The 16,365-nt window shown below is 48.5% G+C and overlaps 1 protein-coding gene across 1 annotated transcript in view; it reads right to left on the bottom strand.

Annotated features, from left to right (window-relative positions):
- The window catches only part of MDGA1 (MAM domain containing glycosylphosphatidylinositol anchor 1), a 146,746-nt gene that overhangs the window by 13,375 nt on the left and 117,006 nt on the right, over positions 1-16,365 (bottom strand). The window contains exons 12-14 of the mRNA XM_075497408.1: positions 16,131-16,154; positions 8,709-8,861; positions 7,373-7,507 (exon numbers count right to left, since the gene is read on the bottom strand). Of these exons, the coding sequence (XP_075353523.1) occupies positions 7,373-7,507; positions 8,709-8,861; positions 16,131-16,154 (312 nt within the window). The remainder of the gene's footprint in view (positions 1-7,372; positions 7,508-8,708; positions 8,862-16,130; positions 16,155-16,365) is intronic.

A 16,365-nucleotide genomic window follows, 5' to 3' on the forward strand; every position in this document is an offset into this window, starting at 1 on the left:
TCTGCCTGACCCAAGGGGACGTGAGAGGTGAATGTTTCAGGCCTGGGAAGTGGTTTGCTGCAGGAAGGCTGTTAGAGTAGGCTGTGTTCCCAGCTTTGAGGCAGGATGCATTATAGCAAGAGAGTCCTTTCCGCTTTCATGCCTGGCTGTACTTTCACCAGAAAACTTCCAGGGGACTGGCTGAGACAGCGAGAGTCTCAACCTGGATCTGCAGACTCCTTCAATTCAAATGCTGGGGTGCCTGTCATCCTTGCAGAGCTCTCTTTGGGAGAGGCAGTCACTCCTGGAAGTAATGGTGATGACTGACACTTGTTGAGCATTTTTTTATTTTCTGGGAAGCATTTCAATACATGTTACAAAATCATGTCTTGTTGAAGTTCAAGAACAGATCGGGACGGTTGCACAAGTAGTGCAAGATAGTTGTGCACTCTGGTCCCCCAGCCTTTATCCTGTCAGAGCACCCAGGGGGGGTCTCCAGGTGTGCGCCAGGAATGACCAACTTCAGTCTCCACTTGTACAATTATGGCACTGGTGAAATAGTTAATGGTCCATGGAGAGAACAGAAGAGTGACCTGGGAGTGCTGAAGAAGTAGCTGGATATGCACTGAGATCTCCCGTTTCCTCTTAAGTGTCTGTTAAGTTTTGTTAGCAAAAAGGGTCTAGCAATTTCAGGCTCTGAATAATTGATGCAACACCTGATGTCTCAGGAGACGATCAGGTTGCAGTATATCCTTACAGCTACTCAACTTTGCGCAAGGCTGCTGCTGCTGTGAGCCAAGTCTGAATGGAAAGATGCTTTGCTGAGAGCCTGGAGGAAGGGAGGGGGGATCATAGCAGCTTCCCACCAGACCAGTAATGGTGACTCAAATCAGGTGAGCAGGAGCGAAGATGATCTGTGGGGATTCAGGGCATCTGCAAATGAATTGGTGTCAGCAATCTGTGCCCCTGACAACCTTCCCAACACATTTTGCAACAGGAATATGGTCAGATCATGACTGGTAAGACAGAAGAAAAGGACTTTTGAAGAAGGCAACATTTCAGTGGCTATCTGCACTGGGAACTTGATTTAGTAATGCACTTTTAGTGAGGCGTGAGGAAAGGCGGGGATCGGTGCACCCATATTCATGGCACTAAGCAGAATGCCTGCATCAACATGAAGACATGTTATTCGTGGAATAAAAGTGATATATAGCCAATCCATATCTGAATACCTTTCCCTCCTCTCCATGTCTTCTTCAGCTTTACATGCCAAGCTCTTTGGCTTAGGGATGACTCAGTCCCACATCTGCAAGCCGTGTAAAGCATGCTGTTGGTGCTCTTTGTAAGTAAACATCCAATGAAGGTGTAGACGCATAGTATTTACTGGGCTCCGGCAAGAGTAACTGAAGGGAGTTCTCTGCCCTTGGTTACGGAGGAAGTTTGATTAGATGATGTATTGGTCCCATCTGGTCTTAATAATCTTTACATCTATGGCTCTAATCCAAAGTTCACTGAAGTCTTTAGAAAAACAATGACTTCAACGGTCTTTGGTTCAGAGCCACTGTATTGAACAGACAGAGCTTGAAAGATACTTTACAAATATGTGGTTATCTTGCCAGGTACTTATAATCCTTGCTCATGATCATGGTATTTGACTAGCTTCCCAAAAAACCAAGCAGATACTACCATAAGAGACCACAATCTATCCAAAGGGTCCATACCGTAGCCCACAGGAAGCTGCTGGATGTCTGCACATCTATTGATGGAGGAATGAGTAAAGCCAAGAACCCATCTGAATAAGTGGAAAGAGTATTAAAAAAATGGAATAAATTTTTTCATTACAAACTGTTCACATAACTCTAACTGCAACTTGTTTTCAAGAGCCTAGAGGGAAGTGAATCATACTCATTAGGAAAATCAGCCTCCCCTCAATCAATCCAGTGATGTAATCTCTACCATGTAGAGTTACTGCACTGGAGATAATGGCATGGATTTAATGAGCGATGCATTTGTATATAAGGCAAACTTTATATATTCAACAGAATGCAGCTACCTCCAGGGTGCCACCTGTATAACTGTGTGCAGTAGCAGGGTGCTGCGTTCATAAACAAGGTTTGGGCAGGAACGAGGGAGCTACGATGTTGAATCTTACAAAAAGGACGTCTTCATGGTTCAAATTGCTTTTACATTCACATAGCTGGTACCTATCAATCTGTGTGACCTGAAAGCTCTGAGTACTGTCACTTGTCAGAAACAAGATGCAGCCACATGGCATCCATGCTAACACTGGCTCCTATGTGTGATCATCCACCACGACCTCTCAGACACATCTTTGCACTGGTTGCATTATCTGAGTTAAAGGAGTAAAGAAGCAATTCAGTTTGGCAGGCCTTCCAGGTCTGTGTTTCCTACTCAGCAGGAGGGTGTCAGTGGTGACACCACCAGTGTAAGTGGCCTGCCTACAACCCAATTACCTCTGTGAAACAGCTTATGCCTTTCTTGAACTTGGATGCTGTGGCAAGTGATCTGAACAATCACATCCGATTGTTTCTAGTGACTCAGAACCAAAATCCCTCTTAATCAATCCCAAGCACTGTTCCTCACAGTACCTTAGAACAGAATAGAATAGTTCAGTTGGAAGGGACCTACAACCATCGTCTGGTCCAACTGCCTGACCACTTCGATCACCTCTCTAGGAAGCCTGTTCCAGTGTCTGACCACCCTCTCAGTAAAGAAATGTTTCCTAATATCTAGCCTGATCCTCCCCTGATGCAGCTTTGAACCATTCCCACACGTCCTGTCACTGGATACCAGGGAGAAGAGATCAGCACCTCCCTCTCCACTTCCCCTCCTCAATAAGCTGTACGGAGCAATGAGTAGTTCACAGTTTCATTGGAAGCTGCCCATCCTGATTATACATAGGCTAGACTTAGCTGGGGTGGTCAGATAAGGTCTGTGTCAGCACTAAGCTGGAACAACAGCACCTTTAACTCTCCATGAGTTTCATAGATGCTGGACACATGCCAGAAAATAAGCTTGTTCCCTGACTTCTGGGAGAGGAACTGGCCAAGGTAAGACAATGACACTGCTAGTGCAGAAAGGAGGCTCGAAGTACAAAAATTGCAAGCCAAGAGCAGGGTCTTCAGACAGTGCGTTCAGTCAGGCCCAGCTCTTGAAGCCCAGGACTTGCCAGTTTCACTACGGAAGCATCTGAACAGTCCCATCTTGGGAGGTACCCCAGGGCAAGGAGGGGTCTTTGCCTTCTCCCCTCTCTGAGGCTTCATCTCATCATAAGCCTGTGTGCAGTGACTACTGCTATTAAAAACAGCAAACATAGTTCGAAAAGGGTGTACAAGTGAGCTCACAAATCAGAAGGAGGCTAAGAAAATGCTGCTTGGGTGCATCCTACATCACTGCTTTTATGTAGGTACCCCTGTGAGCAAATAAACTCTTTGACCCAAGTTTTTTCCTCATGATCACAGTCATTGGCTCACGAGATAGGGAGCTATAGTGTTAGCAATCACTGTGTACCATGGGGACCACAATGGACACACAAAAAGCTAAATCCACTGTGACTGAAATTTCCTCATCCCTCTGATCAACCTCCCTCCTGTGGTCTGACCATGAAGGCATCTCTTGCTGCAGGGTCTGTAAGAGCATCCGGCAGCGGGCAGGAGGCCGTGCAGATCATAACCTGGCTACCACTGAGCTAGGAGACGTGGGAGAGAGGTGGCAGGGGACTGCGGTGGGAGCAGTCCGTTGTGGGCACTGTCCCCTCAAAGCATCCACCTCCCAGGCAGCCCCTGGGAAGGGAGGAACAGGAGTCTGATGGCTGAAGCAAGGACTTGAGGATCTGCTCCCAGCTGCGATGCTGATTCACCAAGCCAACTCGACAAAAAGGCTTTTTGAACTTGACGACTGGTCGCTGCCTGCTGCGGCTAGCTTCCTCTCCTGAAGAAAGCAAGCAATTCCTCGTTTGATATATCTGAGCCTGCCGCAAGCAAGACACTCTTGTTCTTGAATGCTTGGTGGAAACGGGGTTTCTTTCCTTCCCCTCCCCCTGATTTTGTGTTTGGGCTGGCAGGACCATAGGGCAATGTGAATGCTTGCTCTGGAGGGGCCCAGAGGAAGGAGAACCGATGACCAAATAACTCCAGAAGAACGGGAATTGCCTCCAGGGAGCTCCCCTTCACCCTCCTCTCTCATCAGCTGAGAGATATTCAACATCATCCTGCTCTGCTAGTCACTGAATATTTTATACTATGGCTACAAACGCTCCATTTGTATTCTGTTTCTCTCTTTCGTCATATCTATTATAAACGAGTAGTGTCTGGGAACTCTCCCAGGGAAGATTTGCCTGGATGGCTATGGATATTTTATAGTCAAATTGTGAGAGTAAACCAGCTTTCAAGTTCTGTAGAGGGGGGAAAAAGGTAATAAAAGGGTTATTAAAAAAATAAACAAATGTCGGGATTTTATACAGCTTCTTTTCATAGTGACAGAGCTTTGGTTTGCTCCACGATGGAGCTGGAGCTGCTACGAGAGGCTTGGGCTGGGAGATGTCCTCTTGCCGGCACTGCCTGCCAACAGGAGGAATTGATACGCTCTTGCTACGTGCTATGGCTGGCTCAGCAGGGCTGGCATCTGGCTTGGTAGGACTGGGCTGGCACTAGGTGAGCCAGGGGTTGGGGCTGTGTCTGCAGGCATCAGGGATAGCTGGCTATATGGGAAGCCAGGCATGGCCCAGGGTTGTAGCCACGCCATCTTTACCTTCATACTGTCGCATATGTGATACAGGTAGGAGGCAAGGGTCCGCCTCCTCATTTGACAGAAGTCCTAGCGAGGAGCCCGGTATCTGAGAGGATCCACTCTCCTCCAACCCAGGTCCAAAGAAGAAGAGCTGAAGAAACTTGCTTTGCCCTCAGGCAGGCTGCCGCTTCCCCAGGGGACTCCGAGAGGACTTCAGCCACCAAGGGCATTGAGCCTGGCACCATCTGAACAAGCTAAAGCTTTGTGGCAGGGTTTCACAACCTCCGCACAAGCAAAACCAGCCAGGGAGTAACAAACGTGCATTAGAAATGTAGATCGAGCCATTTTCCTGCTGGTGAAACGGAGTGTGTCCCAAAAGCAGGTTCGTTCGTGCGTGTGCAGGGACGAGGACAGCTATGCCAGAGTGCTGCCAGCGTGGCAGTAAGGAAAAAGACCAAGTAGCATAAGAGTTAGTAAGTAGCATAGAGGGAATGATGAAAACCAGACAATTTTAGGATTACTAGGCATTCTGATTTTTCCTGGAGAGGTCTCAGTTTCACCCTGGTGCCCCAATATGTAGAAGAGAAGCCAAAATGATTACAGAACATCATGACTGGCCCTGAAAGAAACTCCAGAGTAGAGAGCAGATACAAGGTACTGAATTTCAATTTGCAGAGAGATATATTGTGGGTTCACTAGACCAAGCCACATATTCCACAGGCTAAGAGAAAACGTTTTCTCATTTCTTTCTCTTTCTTTCTCTATCTAGTCAGTCTAATTTTAAAATAATTTATTCACTCTCAGCTCAGCAGCACCCACCCTAGAAATCTTCACATGGCATTAAAGAGTCTATCCACCTCGCACAAATTTATCAGCCCCTTTGTGCAAGAACGGCAAAACGGGGAGCAGGCAGGGGCAGCAACATTGAGTATGAAGCGAAAAATCAACAGATATAAAAGGTGCCTGAAGCCAAGGAACAGAAAATGGCACTCAGCAGCTTTTTTAGGACTTGGGAGTCACTGTATCTTTTGCTCTGGGCAACTTGTGGGTGGAGCAAATGAATAAAGAATTAAAACGCTAAAAGCCAAAGACCTGTAATGAATTGATTCCCTGGCGTGTCCAGTCCACCCCATCTCCAGACAGACCACCACATGAGAGCTGTAAAACAGAGCTCTCTTCCAAAAGTAACCAAAAGCTGACAGGCTTTTACTTTCCCTGTGAAATGATGTTGGAAATATGACACATAGCTGTATTCCTAAAGGAAGCAAAGCAAGAGAGGCCTCCTCCCTCCACATCTTCTTTCCTTGCCAGTCTCCCACCAGTCTGGGCCACCCTTCATTGCAACCACAAAGAATGAGATCCCTTTCAAAGCCTCCAGGAGAAGATGTGCAGGAATCAGGCAGCGAGGCTGACTGACCACAACAGACAACTGGAGGGAACAAGGGAGTTTGCCAGCCAGCATTTACAGCTGGACTCTGTCAGCTAAGCAAGACCAGCAAGTCCAGGAAAACCTGGTGTGAACCAACACTGACAGTGCTCTTGCCTGAGCAACCTGCCACCGCCGGCGCGAAGACAGCACGGAGCAGCCTGTCTGCAGGGGGAATACAGGTGCGTGCAAACACCTCCGACCTAGGTGGACTCCGAGTGCAGGCAGCAAATATGAGCCCTCAGAGCAAAGACAGAGATGGAAAACTGCTCAGTGAACTGCAGCCCAGCCCTTACCCCCAGCACCCATGGGGTCAGGGTTTCAGCCTCGCCCCCGCTGAGAGAAGGAGATCCCAGATTTTGCAGCTTAACCTCTCTGCTGTGCCACATGCACGCAGAGACGTGATGGCTGGACTTGGGAACACGTTCCCTCCCAATGACATCAATGGTGCCAAGGCAGAGAGCTGTTAATTAACCCCGTTTATTGAAGGGCGGACACATTCCTGCCTGGGCCCTGATTTTTCAGTCAGGCTCCAGTCCAGCAGGTGATTAATAACTCAGCGTGCTGTGGGAAGAGTGCATCTATTATTCAAATTAATGAAATTATAATCAAGAGGTGACGAATTAGCAATTGCTCCTTGACTGGATATGGAAACTCATTAGTGTGCCAGGCGCTTCTGGGGTGCTCGCTGCACTTGCAGGCTTACGGTTAGAGAGGAGGGAGTCAGGCAGAGCAGACAGCCCCTCGGCACAGCTGAGGGAACATGCATCCTGCCCACCCCAAAATAGCTGTGGCCACTAAAGAGCCCTCCGGTCCCATAAAGCCCCTCCACCTCGACTGTTCACCTGGTGACCTGCTGCCTGGAGCAAGGTGGCTGTGGCCGTGGGCAGGGGAAATGTGTGCGCACAGGTACGATGCTCTCTTTTGTGGAGGGTAGGGAGCCTTATGCTAGAGGAGGAGCGAGCCAGAGGGGAAGGGGTGATGGCTGACTGCAAGGTACTGTCCCGAGGATGGGCTGCAACAGTCTCACAGCCCTGACGCTGCTGGGGTGTGGGTAAGGGACAAGTATCTGAAAGCAACAGCCCACCCTGGCACTTTGAGCACTGGAGTAGGACTCATGAGTGGCTGGCCACAGGCACGGCTGGCGGAGCGGAGGCTGGAGGTCTTCCCCGACAGCCCGCACTAGGCTGGGGTTACCCTTCCCCAGAGGATACTCACCGATGTGCTTCCCGTACATGTGGTAGTAAAAGGAGACACAGTAATACTTGGCAGTAATGTTGTAGAGGGGGCTGATGAGCCGGGCTTTGTCTCCCGTCACCCGGGGCCGGGACGCCTCGATGAACATGTAATAACCTACAGAACGAGAGGGAAAGGTGGGGAAAGGCAGCGTGCGCTGGGTCTCCCTCCCTGCAAGCGATGGGATGCCGGAGGCTGGGGGACCACTCCTCCTCTGAATGAGACCTTGCTCTTCCCATCCGCTCTGCACCCACTGTGATCCCGGCCAGAGACACTTGCAGGATGTCCGCAGTGCCTCCCCTGCCTCTGCAGCATTTAGGGGAGAGCAGGAGAGGTGGGCATCAGCAGACCCGCTGTGAGCACATGCAGCAGACGAGTCCCTGAACATGCGTGCACACATGTGGGTGCAAAATGAGCCTTCCTCCTGCAGCCCGAGGAGCTGCAGAGCTGACTGTACTGTGTCAGGAGAAAACCAGAAATAGGAGGGAGTACCCATTCCAGCCTAATTTCTCTGCCTCAAGCAGAGGGAGAGAGGATTCGGTATATCTGGCCTAAACAATGTTGTTATCTAAAGAGAACAATACCAAAGTAGTTGTTAACAACCCAGGGAGGAACAGATTAGCTATTTAATTTGTTGGCATCATTTTCAATGCTCGATCAGGCTGGTGTAGTGAACACTAATGGGAAAAGCCATTTCCTTAGCTGGCCATTGCATGTTTCCCATTTTTTCTGAGGTCAAAGATTTGTGCTTGCACACAAATTTACTTTCCTCATTAGAGAAAGGGGAAAGTAACATCCAGCTAAAATGGGAGCATGTACTCCATGCACAGGTACTGTGAGCAATACACAGTACCAGTCTCTTCCAGCTAGAGGTGAGGCACTCGCTGCCACCCTGCAGGCAGCTCCCGCCTGGTCTCTCATGCTCCTGCTTAGTACTAAGGAGATCTGTTTGCCTCCTGAGACCTGCTTTGAGTAAACAGCTGGCTAAAACCAGCAGGGCTGTTTCTAGGTGTTAGAGATGTTCTCCTACTTGTTTAACCTTTTTTGACTTCAAAACAAGCATCAAATGGGACAAGGGCATTAGGCAGCAGGCAATTAGCTGGTAACAAGAACTAATGCTTGCACTGTTCCCTTAAAAAAAGTCGTGGGCGTTTTAATTGTGTGTTTAATGCCAATCAGTAACATGCAAATTAACTGCCTGCTCCCTGCACCCTGTGTGGAGGAGAAGCGTGTTGTGTGGAAAGCAGATCAGCGCTCCACCAGCTCCCAGAGCCGCAGGACTCCTGACAAGCCGAAAGAAACCCAGACGTGTGCCTACCCTCCGGCGTACCGCTGATGTCCGTGGGGGGCCCCGTGTTGACGGTACGCTTGGGATTCTGGGTCAGGGCGTTCTGCCGGGTCCAGTCGAAGTTGTCCATCTTGTCCTGCACAAAGCCACAGATCTTCTCGTCCTCAAAGCGGCAAGTGTTATCTGCGGGGAAGGAAGGGAAGGGGCTGGTCAGCTGCGGCTTTTCAAACCTCACCCCCAAGGCTGCCTGGGTGCTTGCAGCAAGTTGCACAGCGCTGCTACGCCACCTCTGCGGCTCTGCATCAAGCTGGGGACAGATGGGCAGCCCCCGAGCTCAGGAGGAGGCTGAAAAGGAATATGTCTGTGATTAGTATGATTATGGAAGGGTTAATCCAGGCTGATGGATGTGATGGTCTGACGAAATGGAAGAAGGCTATTAAGGCTAAAGACAAAGAGAGATTCTGCTGGGAGGTCTGAGGGGGCAAACGTAGAGGAGGGTAAAAAGAGCATTGAAGGCAAACAGGCCACAGGGGCTTTTAAACCAGAACAACTTGATGGTAGAATAATTTCCCCAGGAGAGAGGAAAAAGCGCCAGCAGATGACCCCTCTTTGGGCTATATATCAAACTAAACTATGGCACACATGAAAAAAATCAGCTGTGGAGAAGAGGTCAGCTCAGTGCTACAAATGTGTCATTTAGCTAGAGTACATCCAATTTATACCAGCTAAAAGGCACATTTGATATTGCTTATGCTGGGTCCTCTAACAAAATCAGTCATGTAGGTAAAAGATTTTTATATAGAATCAACCACATGTGCAATAGGGCTCGGTTTTATTACTACCACAAGACAGTCACACCCTACAGCAATATTGTAAGACAGGTGAAAAATCTTGTGCATAGACATAACCCAGTATGGACTTGCAGAGATTGGAATGAATTGGACTTGACCAGGCTGAAGATGGTAACCTTTGTGGTAAAAAGGTAGTTCCTGAGCCACAAAAACAAAGGCCAAGAACCAGCTTTGCACTGCTGACACAGTAGGAGAGGGATGGAGGAAACAGGCAGAAGAGAAAGAGAAAACAGGTCCAAGACCTGATGTGAAAATTGCTTTGTGTTCTGAAAGGTCCCTGGGCAGAAACCGGAGCTGGAGAATGGGCTGAGAGTGGGATCTCAGACCTCGCGGGTGGCGCAGACTCAGTAAGCACAGGTCTCTCTACCTTCTGCCTTTACATAAGAGCAAGGAGGTGTGCTATGAAACTGAGAGATGAAAGAACACATACAGAAAGGAAAACAAGGCTCTTGCTAAGGGCTTGGGGTGTGCTAGAAACCTCATCCACGGCATGCTGGTGCAAGACTCAATTTTTTCAGGTTTACCCCCCACACTGTTCCTGTTATCATGCCCAGATGAAGAGAAGCCCAAATGCCTACTTGGGCTCCTGCATTCCTCTATCTTCAGTGGTGGTTTGCTGTGGTTCCTGGGCAGGAGGCTCTCTGTCCTGGCATGGGTGACTCTGGCAGGACACGTAGGGCAGAGCAGGGCCAGCAACCTATGGGCTGGGTGCCAAGGATGGGATGGGCAAGGGAAGCTTTCTGCAATGCCACGTCCAAAAGCTCCAAACACGGTATGTTGTGATGGTAGGAACTTCACACACCTCCCATGCACACCAAAATCTGCCATCTTGTACCAGAGAGGAGAGACTACCCATGAAATGAACAGCATCTTGACTCTGAGATGCTGCACCTCCCGGTTCCTACCCTGCAGCTAAGGCCCTCCCCATCCCCTCCCATTTGGAAATGAAAATGACCATCATCCAAACAGACATCAAAAGCCTGCAGACCCCTGTGGTAGGGAAATGGGGTCTCCATGCTGTTGTTCCCCCTTCTTGCCTGTCTCTCTCCAGCATCCCACCAAAACAGTGAGAAAAGAGGAGGCAGCCTCCTGCTGTGGCAAAAAAGGTCTTTTGCCACCACGGGTTGGGCACTTGTGCTGCAAGCCATGGGCTTGGTTCATGGACCAGGGCAGCTGGGTTTTCTGTAAGCTCAAGGGGAAATGCTGCTCCTGCAAGCTGAGCACAGCCATCGGGAGCTCGGCTAGGCTGGCCACTTAACTGCTGATTAACCCTGGCTAAGTGCTTTCCGTTCAATCCGCTCATTTCTAATTAGCATCCTAATCCAAATTAGCCACTGCTCCGAAGTGCCAAGCACAGGGGGCCACATGGCAGCTGGAGTTGAAGAAGGAGGGAGGAGCGGGTAGTGGATGACGGGGCAGATGCCTGCGGGGTCTGAGGCAGGGCAACTGCGTGGGCTGGGGGCCCCTTTCGTCCCCAGCACAAGGAGGTGGAGAGGGAAAAGGGTGAGAAAGCAGCTTTTAAGGGTCCCTCCCCAGCCCTCATGGCTGAAAGGAGGGAGTTTGTGGCTGCATCAGACACCTACTGGTCCTCAGAGAAAGGGCTGGAGCCCACAAGCTTTCTGATATTGTTGGGTTGGTCTAACACCCCAGCTTCTCTCCATTGGACCAAAGACAAACATTTGTGTGGCTCCAGCTCACAGGTTGCCAGCTGCAGTTAGAAGACACAAGTTTTCTCTTACAATGGCATTATCCTACACAGCAGGATCCACCATGACTGTCCTTTTGCAATCAAAGGGACTGGGATGGTTTGCACCTCTGACCCCGTTGTGCATGTGGACCTTCAGAGGAGAAAGGTGACATCTTTCTCCAGCACAAAATTCCCTTATGAGGGAATATCAGGTGGAAAGCAGAGCTGAAAGCTGTAACACAGAGGCCAGCCAGGCAACTGATTGAGAGGGAGCAAACCCACAAAGGACAAGGCACAGAAACCAAAGGAGAGGCAGATTAAGGAGAAAGCCCAGGCTCAGGTGGAGATCAGAGCAAGCTGTGCAAGACAAGAGGACTGAAGAAAGTATTCCCAGCTTAGTGCCAAGGCCTGGTCGTGCCTGCTGATGGACTGCTGTGCCTCATTTGTAAGAAGCCTCACACACCCATGGGATGAGACTGCTCAGAGAAGAAGACTTGAAAGCTTGAAGAGAGCTCTTTTAATGCCGAAACAGGCCCCCGGCTCCATCCTCTCCTCTCACTTCTAGCAACTCCTCTCACTAGAAGGCAACACTTCTAGCAGAGAGCATAAAATAGAGAAGGGTCCTATGCACCATAGATACCACAACATGATCAGGCTTATGTGCAACACCATTTGCTGTGCATGAGTTTATAACTACCGCACATTGCCTCTGCTTAGCTTGGGATCTCAAGGCACTTTGCAACAACTAATGAACAAGGCTTTTTAACATCTCTATGAGGTAGGAATACCTCTTTCAATATATCTCCTGCATTACATGTGGGGAAACGGATACGTAAAAGTACAGACAGACACATTTAAGGTCACAGCAGGCAGTGCCAAAGCTGGAAACAGAACCCAAGTGCTCTGACTCCTGGTCCTTTGGTTTAAAACAAGCCACAGGAAGGCAAAGCTCTGGTGTTTCTCCAAGCTAGAAGTGGAGGTGCCCAGAATAACTAGGAGATGTTTGGTGTGGTTTGGGACACCGCCAGCACGTCACCTCTGGATGGTTATCAGCAAGGCTCACCACGAGAAACCTGGCAGATCTGGCTGAAAAGAAAACCTTTAAATGACCTGCTATGTCTCAGAGGCCACAGCAGTGATCTAACTGTTGACCTCTGCTGTGTGAAGCAAACCTTCTTGCAGACTCACACCATCTGCCAGGGATCCTGGCTCAGCAGTGCAGTGCAAGGGAAGCTTCCCGTTTAAAAATTAAACAGTGGATTTAAATATTGAACACAGAAGTTGTTCTCTGGATTGTTAGAGGCAAGGTGGAGGTGGCAGGGGAGCTGGTTCCTCAAAGGCTGGAGTTAGCACTGTCTTCACCAAACAGATTTCCTTGGCAGGCTTTGCAGTGGAGGCAGCTCAAAGTGCAGAGATGTTTGCTCCCTGTTACAGACACCTCCCTGCGTTCCCAGGGGAGAGACCCTCTGCCGTGGCTATTAGCATTTCTTGTTGCTTTGCCTTCTTGAGAAACATAATGGAGGTTTTCATTTCAAGTCCTTAGGGGAAAGCCATCCCTGGTCCTGAAATTCTGGCTGCCAGATGAATGCAAAAAATGATAATCCTATTCTAGCTGCAGACTATGGGTGAATAGCAGATGGAGCACACTTGAATAAAATTGCCTTCATCATTTAGCTGTGGTCTGATGACTGAAACTGGCTTGGAGCATAAGGAACCATGCTCCGAGCCTCAGCTCTGTTGCAGACCTGCTGCATGACCCACAGGCTATCACCTTCTCTCTGGAGATCAGTTTCCCCATCTAGAAGACGAAGACAATGAAAACTGTAGTGTGACCTCAAAGTATGTTGGGATCTAAGAAACAGCATTTAACAGCCTTTTCCATGGTAAGTTTGTAAAGCATTTATAACCAGTAATGGAAGAAAGCTTCACAATACTGTAACTGGTTGGGTCATACTGGATTGCCATCTGCTTTAATATCTCCATCTGTGACGAGGGGATAATATGGCCCAGACAATCCTATTTGCCATCATGATACAAGGAATTGGTGGCAGTCACCTTTTTTAACCTCTGTGTTACACACATTTGTGAGGAATGGGCACAGATTTGAGGAATCCAACTCTAAACACCAGGCTCACATCTCATTCCCACATGTTCATACCAGGGCAACAAGCTCAGATTCCTCTGGAATATGAGGCGTTATCAGAGACAAGACACACAAGCACTAGACAGTAAGCTATAAACCAGGGTAATCTACAACAACCAGCATCTGGTACTGATCACCACCCACCGTACTTGTCCATGATCCCAAAACATTTTAGCACCACACACAGCCAGACTGCAGATATATGAGAAATAGTGTTGCTGCTCTGGAAGGGCAAGACACACTGGCCGAGAGAAAAAAACCCAGCAATCCATATGCTTCTTCATGCCCTCATCACCAAGGTTGCAAGGCTACATCTGCTAGAACCAGGGAAACCAAACCATCCACTGCTGATGAGCTGGAATAGCTTGCGGGGCAGCACTGCAGGGTTTGGGTTAGAAAGTGAAGGCTATATCCAAATGAAATTGCAGGGGAGAGGTAAGAAGGACAGAGCAGCTTCCCCAGCACTGGAATTTAGTCATGACATTAAAATGATTAGTTATTCTGAGAGATCTTTAAGGCAATATCTTAGTATTAAGATAATTCTAAGATAGTTTTTTAAAGATAAACTCTGGTTTTTAGAACCAGATTAACTGATTTTTAAGAGTTACAGTCAGTCTTACTGCTAACCTCTAAATATTTGAAACTCTCAATGTCTTTTGTTCACTTCCTCTGCTTTTACTTTGCTTTTGCTTTATAACCCCAGTACCTGGCTCTGTAACCATGCCACATGCATGCCTGCCCCAATGTCATTAACATCTTATTAGGCTGAGAGAGAAAATGCGTGAAGAAATAATTGTATTAAGTGACTCTCACAGTTTGTAAATTAATCATCATTGTGCATGCCCTTGGATCAGGCTGCCAGAGGCATTAATCATCTAATCTTTGCCTTTCACTTGAGAGCTCTCAATGTTTGCTCCCAGAATTTGGCTGGGCAGCCTAGCGTGAGGATTCCTTTACAGTCCTGTCCCAACCCTTTTCCCTGGGGGTGGTGGTAGCAGGGGAAGTGGGAAAATAGGAGGTAGTGGCAGGGATTTCCATGTTACAGGGATGAGAGTCTGGGAACTGCCCTGTGGCCCAGAGACAGAGCTAAGGGCCTTTGGGCTCCTATGTCACTGGCAGCAGGTCTGAAGGAAAGGAAGGGCATCTCCGAAAGCAAGTGCGGCGGGTGCAGCTTTAGGCAGTCAGTCTCAAGGCGTGAACTCACGGGCAAGACCCTGATGACTGGCCCAGAGGTCCCAATATCCAGCACAGCCTGGGTAACTTGAATCAAGGAGAAACCCTAAGTGTTGGGTTTACTGCATGAAAATACAAGCATGGCTGAGTAATCCTCCGCCATAGGCAAATTTCATGCAGCCGTTCTGGTCTCAATCAAGCTGCCAAAGCAACCCCAGGTGAGCAGTCTAAAGGCTCAGTTTACAAAGGCCCCAAGAGATTGATACAATTAGGACCGAAGTTGCTCTGGCGTTACCAGTGATTTATGTAGCGTAAAAGCAAGTGGCAAAAGGCCAGATTTTGTCACTTCCTCCTGCGGGCTGGGACGCTTGCCTCCTCCAGCAAGTACTGAGGGACACATTCTGGAGTGGGTCCCTGGCAATACGCTCAGTGTTTCCCAGTGAGTCTTCTATGGAGAATGTTTAAAGAGGATCAGAAAGTGGGGAAAAGCAAAGCAAAGGGAATCAGGAATTAGAGCCACAAAATCCCTCTGACTCTATGAGAAGCTCCTGCGCTCAGGCAGAGTATGGTTCATCAAACCATCCTCAGACTGTGAATTTGCAAGAGTGAATGCCTCGTGGCTGCCTTAACAAGATAAACTGATTCCCAGCTGCCATTGCCTAATCCTGGCTTCTCCTTCCCACTGCTACCCTGCAGTGCAGCAGGAGCACTTGCCTACACATACACAGAGTAATAGATAAAAACACCGAATGCTGACTCAGCAGCTGGAAACAGGGAGAAAGAAACAGCTACATGGAACCACTTGCTCCTCATGGACCACCAGCAAGTAGTCTGCCCATCTCTGCCCAAGAGCTTTGCCTGGGATTATATCCAACAAGCGAAGCAAAGGGACTTTGTTTCATCCCCTGAAGATCACTCCACCACTATTTACAGCATGCTAGAAATCCTCTTTTATGCTCGATGGGCACCATCATGTTCTTGTTAAAGATCATCATTCTGAGATGTTGTGTATTCTGCTCAAAATCAATGGGAACTCTGAGTGCTCAGTAAAGATGGGCCTGCATCTTGGCAGGAATGACCAGAAGGTAAATAAGCAAGTAAACAGTGATGACACTGGAGGGAAAGAAGAAAGGGACTGTGCTCAAGGAGTTTGCAAGAAGAACCAGATCTGAGCTGCAAAATGCTCCATATCAGCCTGCAGAGATGTCAAGCGGTATCTTTCCTGGTCAGAAAAGGATGGGGGATATACATTCCTCAAACACAGATATTTTGGGGAACATTTAATAACCTGCTTAGTGGGTGCAGATTGCTAGTATTAGGGGGAGGGTGGGTTCAAGATCACAGCCTATCCAGTCACAGAGATATCAAGTGTGAGTGAGAGGCATATCTCTGCTGTGTATCTCCTGGCAATAACTCAAGGTACAACAAATGGCATTACTTACTAGAAGCATTAGCGTATGCCATTTCATCCTCTTTTGGGGAAAAAGATTTGGCAAAGCTAGCCGTGTATTCCAGCTGTTTGGCTTTCCTGATGTGCTGGAGCACTTGACTAACACGCATTACATTCAAAACATAAACACAAAGGTTTTGTTGCTTACCTGTTGGGTTGGGATAGTTGATTGCTGGAAGAGGAAACAGAAAAACAAGTCAGAACAGCTAGTACTCCCTCAAATCGCAAATCACAATCAAAGTCTGAAAATAAAACAAACACATCGAGAAAGGTCATAGATGCACAAATCTCCTAGCAGCATGCCTGTGAAACAGCAGTGCTCGGTGTGTGCCTTGGTGATGGAACAAGATGCTGACTCTCTGATCCAAGCAGCAACAGACCTT

This window comes from Mycteria americana, chromosome 3 (assembly GCF_035582795.1).
Source record: "Mycteria americana isolate JAX WOST 10 ecotype Jacksonville Zoo and Gardens chromosome 3, USCA_MyAme_1.0, whole genome shotgun sequence".
Classification (NCBI taxonomy): domain Eukaryota; kingdom Metazoa; phylum Chordata; class Aves; order Ciconiiformes; family Ciconiidae; genus Mycteria; species Mycteria americana.